The sequence below is a fragment of the Barbatula barbatula genome, assembly GCF_947034865.1.
Source record: "Barbatula barbatula genome assembly, chromosome: 8".
NCBI lineage: Eukaryota > Metazoa > Chordata > Actinopteri > Cypriniformes > Nemacheilidae > Barbatula > Barbatula barbatula.
Window position 1 is genome coordinate 2,978,488 of NC_136771.1, and position 5,221 is coordinate 2,983,708.

General features: G+C 37.6%; 1 protein-coding gene across 4 annotated transcripts; it reads left to right on the plus strand.

The window, feature by feature from the left end:
- Positions 1 to 653: 653 nt before the first annotated feature.
- LOC306898006 (B-cell receptor CD22-like) lies at positions 654 to 4,801 on the plus strand. 4 transcript variants are annotated; one of them, XM_079463209.1, is made up of 9 exons: positions 654 to 713; positions 2,031 to 2,096; positions 2,331 to 2,675; positions 2,751 to 2,993; positions 3,148 to 3,411; positions 3,486 to 3,564; positions 3,753 to 3,789; positions 3,908 to 3,973; positions 4,151 to 4,801. In XM_079463209.1, exons 2-9 carry the CDS (start codon positions 2,039 to 2,041, stop codon positions 4,205 to 4,207), a joined length of 1,149 nt encoding a protein of 382 aa, XP_079319335.1. In that variant the 5' UTR covers positions 654 to 713; positions 2,031 to 2,038; the 3' UTR covers positions 4,208 to 4,801. The 4 variants fall into 4 exon arrangements, with proteins under 4 accessions (XP_079319335.1, XP_079319333.1, XP_079319334.1 ...); XM_079463207.1 differs by having other exon boundaries at positions 690 to 713; positions 2,331 to 2,993; XM_079463208.1 differs by lacking the exon at positions 654 to 713 and having other exon boundaries at positions 1,937 to 2,096.
- The last annotated feature ends 420 nt before the right edge of the window (positions 4,802 to 5,221 follow it).

Consider the following 5,221-nt stretch of genomic DNA (forward strand, 5'->3'; position numbering starts at 1 on the left):
ACACAACTGTGAACGATGAGCGCACGTGTGTTCTCATTGGTGCGAGAGGAGAGGGGGCAGTGACCTTTAAATACTCAGACTGAGGCTTTCACAATCACCAGCTGCAGTGCCCTCTCAAATTCACTAGAGGGCCACCCCTCATCACCCGGGCTCCATCTCTTGACGGTGCGTTCAGAGATCTGAGAAGAGCATAATATGTGTTTCAGTCTCATCTGTTGATGATTTGTGTGGTGTTTGTGAGGTCGTCTGTTTGACCCTCAACAGCTCGCCTACAACTGTCTGAAGAACAAAGTTCTGTAGGAAAGATGAAGAAATAAAGAGAGAATGCACTAATGCTGCGTCTGGCTTCCAATGAACTAAATGATATTAAAAAATCAATAAAAAGTATTTCATGAACTTATTTAAATAATTAAACAACTGGTTTCTTAAATGTCCTTTCTGAAAAAAAACCCATCTTTAATGCCGATGATGGTTTGCAGGTCTTATTTGGTCGTTCATCTGCTCTCCTGGATCCTATCGGTCATGTCTTTACATTTCTTCCGCAGTGCAGATCAGGTCACATATCACAACCAAAAACATTGAGCACTATAAACACTTCATCTAAAAATACACGTTGTGTTAACCACAAGTGCACAGAAGCTCAAACCTCTAGTGATGCTTTAAGCTCCTCCATCATGTACTGATGTCTCAGAGTCTGTGAAGAGCGTGTGAAGGTAAGAACAGCATTTATCATCTCGCTTTACTCATTATCATTTCATTTTTTCAAGATTTACACTTAACTTTTCCACTACAAAAACAGATTTACTTGTTGTTGTTTTTGTAAGAGTAAGTGATCTCTCTGAACAGTGTGATTTACTTGTGTTTGGTGTCTCAGAGGCCGCCGGTATAAAAATCTGCTTTCTTCACATTAATATTCTCTGTAAGAGTACAAACCCTAACAAGAGTATTCAAAAGCTTCCTAAACTTTCTTGTGGCAGCGGACACACATGACACGACTGTTCACGTAGATAAAGAATATAGAGTTCTAGCATTGATGTAGATAGCCCTGTGTGAGATAACCAGGAGAACATCTGACAAACATAAGAGTGCCGTGTGAATGTAGCTGTAGATGTTGAGATGTTTCAGTGATGTTTTATTAGAAACAAACAAACTAAATGAAGAAAAGAGTTGAGCTGAAACACTTCATCATGTTGTAACACTAACTTTGGTTTAAAGATGTTACTCTGAGGGGTTCATCTTAACTTTGACATGTACTGATAAAAACAACTCTTCACAAAACAAACAACACAAGTCATCTGCTTAAATGTTATTTTCTTCAGCAGAGCTTAATAAATGTGTCAAAATTAAACCTAAGACAATAGAAGTCAGAGATCTTGGAGGTCTTTGTCTCTTCAATCACAATTCAATGAGACAAAAACTTGTCTCTTGGCATGTCCTGTCGTTGATAAGGTGTGTGATGAAGTGATGATGATGACGATGATGATGATGATGATGATGATGATGAAATGAGTCACAGCTCCCTTAAATTATTTGAGTGTGATGCAAAGATTGAGAGCGATGCAATGATAGTAATCCTATAATCCTCCATATGAGAAAAGGTCGCTTGAGATGATGTTCAGTGAATAGTTGTCCTCAGCGCCACTTAGCTGACCATGTGCAAGGCCATGTGCTGTAGCCTTGATGCAGGTGTGGACTACTCTTGCATTCACTGTCTCTAGAATCCAATACATACTAACAAAATAACATGTGGTAAATAAAAAGTCCTTTAGTTGAGCAGAAACTCAAAGAGTTCTCCACGCAGAGCTTTGGATGAAAAAAAAAGAAGATAGCACAAGATCAATCCTCAGACTTCTCTCTACCCAACAAACACTCCCTTATCTATGATGTCAGTGTTTATATACCCAGTTACCTCCAGGCAGTAGCGCCCTGTAACTGTTCCTGTTGTTACTGCTCGTGACTCCAATACATCACAACAGAGTATAGCATTACAAAAAAGTAACATTTTGTCCGTTACAATGTGTTGAATGAAGGTGTGGCTATGGTGATGTCAATCATAATGACTCCTCCCCCTCTGATCTTTCTCCTCATTCTTCACGGTGAGTCACTGATGTTAAACATTTATTATTCAAACAACCTTTAATTCTGTTTTCTATAAAACACTTAATTTAATAAAGATTAATTATTTAGTTGTTTCTGTTCAGACTTAAGATTTCAGTCTCAACTGTTAAATGATCTTTAGCATAAACACCCTTCACATATACAAACAGAGAGGGGTTTTCACACTTGTAGAAGCTGTTGTTAATGTATTCATTGTGATTTGTGTGTTTCAGGAGTTTACAGTGCTGATGATGGTTGGGGTGTAACTTACAGCTCTTCACACATCTGTGCACTAAAGGACTCAACAGTGACTATAAAGTGCGCTTATAAATACCCTCCTGGATACAAGATCACAAAAGTGTTCTGGACGAAGGTTAACAGTCCTGATTATTCAGATCTGTCTAATGACTCTGAATACAGTGAGAGGATTCAGTATCTGGGAGATAAACAGCACGACTGCAGCGTCAGACTGACTGATGTGAGAGAGACAGATTCACACGAGTATTATTTCAGATTCATCACTGATAAAACTAAAGGGAAATGGACTGGTATACCTGGAGTGACTCTTGATGTCACAGGTGAGAGTGAAAGAGTGTTTGATGATAATAATGTGATGAATGACATGAGGAGGATCAGTGTTGTGTTGTGTTCAGATCTTCAGGTGGAGTCTGAAGGTGAGAGAGTGATGGAGGGACATTCAGTGAATCTGACATGTAAAAGCAGTTGCAGTCTGAGTGACACATCAACATTCATCTGGTTTAGAAACACACAGACATTAAATGACAGAAACAAGAAACTCATCCTGGCGTCAGTTAGAAGAGAGAATGCAGGAGACTATAGATGTGCTGTACAGGGACACAATCTCACATCACCTCCTCGACGTCTCAATGTCCTCTGTAAGTTCACTCTCAATTCTTTCATTATTCACTCAGAATGCCTTTGTTATCACTGATATACTGAATATAATCTCTAATACATTTCCTTGCAATACATTTCGTTGCACTGTACTTGTATGTGTGTAATGACAATAAATTGAATCCAATCCAATAGATCCTCCAGAAAAGTTTCATGTTGTAGTGAATCCATCTGGTGTAATAGTGGAGGGTGATTCAGTGAATCTAATCTGCATCAGTGAATCAAATCCACCTGTTCACACCTACAGCTGGTTTAAAGAGAATCAAACATCATCTGTTGGATCTGGACAGATGTTCAGCATCAGTAACTTTAATTCGAGTCTCAGTGGATGGTTTTACTGTGTGGCTCAGAATGAAGTTGGATCTCAGAGATCAGCTGCGGTCTCACTCACTTTAAAAGGTGACAATAACTCTTTATATTCAGTGTAAGGTAGATCATATAACATGTAACTCAATTCATGTTGTCTTTTTCAGGAAATATGGTGATGTTTTACTCGATCATCGGAGCGTTGACATTTGGAGCTGCATTTGTGGTTGTGTTTTTGCTTGTTTGGTAAGATGTGTATGAACGAATCAAATGGATATTTGATCAAAAAGGACGAATCACTTCTGTTTCACTAGGAAATATTTAACACTGAATAGAAAATATTACGAGACTATGGTATCAAAATCTTTAGTGTTATGCGAGAGCAACTTTTCCATCTTTCTTTATGACATATTTACATCCTGTTTGTTTTTAAGGAGAATCAGGTGGATGAAAAAGAGAAATGAGTCACGGGTAAGTGATGTAGTAATACACTTTCTCCTCTCTGATCTGGTTTGTGTGAATTTCTTTGAACAATGACTGTAGATGTTTGTGTTATTTGGCTTATTTTTTTGGTTTGTTCTCATGACAGATTGATCATCACAGTCCTCCTCATAACAGCAATAAAACATCTGATACTGTGTATGACAATGTAATGGTAAGTGTTTTGATTTCTTCATTTCAAAAAGTGTAAAAGTCTTTGTGCAAGACAAATAACATTAGATCCTCCAAACTTAGTCAATACCTGCTCTGTCTCTCTGTCTCTCTCTCTCTCTCTCTCTCTCTCTCTCTCTCTCTCTCTCTCTCTCTCTCTCTCTCTCTCTCTCTCATTTAGACTGCTGATCAAAGCTGTGATGATTCAGACTATGAGAATATTGAAGGACGTTTCTGATCTCCAACTCTTTTTGATTGTCAAATTATGCTTATAATTTACATAATTTCATAATAACTTGTTTACTATTTTACTCACTCATTAACCAAACAAAAGTTGTAGAAGAGAGCATTGAAAAGCCATTTAAATCACGTGTGTGTGGAGCTCTCAATGATTGACAGGATTGATGATCTGACGTGACAAATTTTACAAGGATTTGACGAATATGTGCCACAGTAAAAACATGTTTTTTGTGTTTTCCCTTGTTTACCGTCTTTGCTTAAAACTTTTGTTAGATGTAACTTTTTTTACTGAATTTGTAAAACCCACCTGACTACAGAAATAAGGTCTCACCTCACTGCAGGAACACACAGTTATTATATCATACTAATGTTGTATAGGGGAAAATCCCCTTTTTATATCAATAATCTTTTTTGTTAAATATCTAGACATGCCGATCTGCAATTCTGCTACTCACCACTGGGGGCTGCTGCTCACAGTTTGGAAATCACTGATTAATGTGAATTTTGTTTTATCATAAGCTTTATCATTGCTGATGTTGACATGTAAAAGTAAAAATCTTTTTTTTTTAATAAAGTCTCAACTTTGGTTTCTAAATATTTTGAGGTTTGTTGCTTTTTTGGGGGGTTATACTGGTCAAAGTTCAGCACATGTGGTGCTTGTCAAGGTTTTTGAGGCCGTGTGTTCAAGGATGATGTCATTAGAAGAGCATCACAATGAATAGAATTTAAAATAAAATAATATGAAAGAATTCAAATGAGAGGATACAGGATAAAACTTAAATGTATCAGAAGTTTGGCTCCAACCCTTATTAAACACTGAACCAACAGACTAACAGACTGCTATAGAGACATCCAGGCAGGTGTGTTGAAGTAGGCAGGAGGAAATTCTTGCAGGTCTAACCTGGCTTTATAGCAGCTCTCTTGTTTGTCACGTCTTTATATTTTGCCCGTATTGCCGATGAGGGCATATATCACCACAAATAAAGACGGGCACCATTAATGCTTCATCTTA

Coding starts and splice junctions, on each gene's coding strand:
- LOC306898006 (XM_079463207.1), top strand. CDS start 2,039: ATGGTGATGTCAATCATAATGACTCCTCCCCCTCTGATCTTTCTCCTC. Junction 2,097..2,330: donor CTTTCTCCTCATTCTTCACG/GTGAGTCACTGA, acceptor TGTGTGTTTCAG/GAGTTTACAGTGCTGATGAT. Junction 3,565..3,752: donor GTTGTGTTTTTGCTTGTTTG/GTAAGATGTGTA, acceptor TTTGTTTTTAAG/GAGAATCAGGTGGATGAAAA.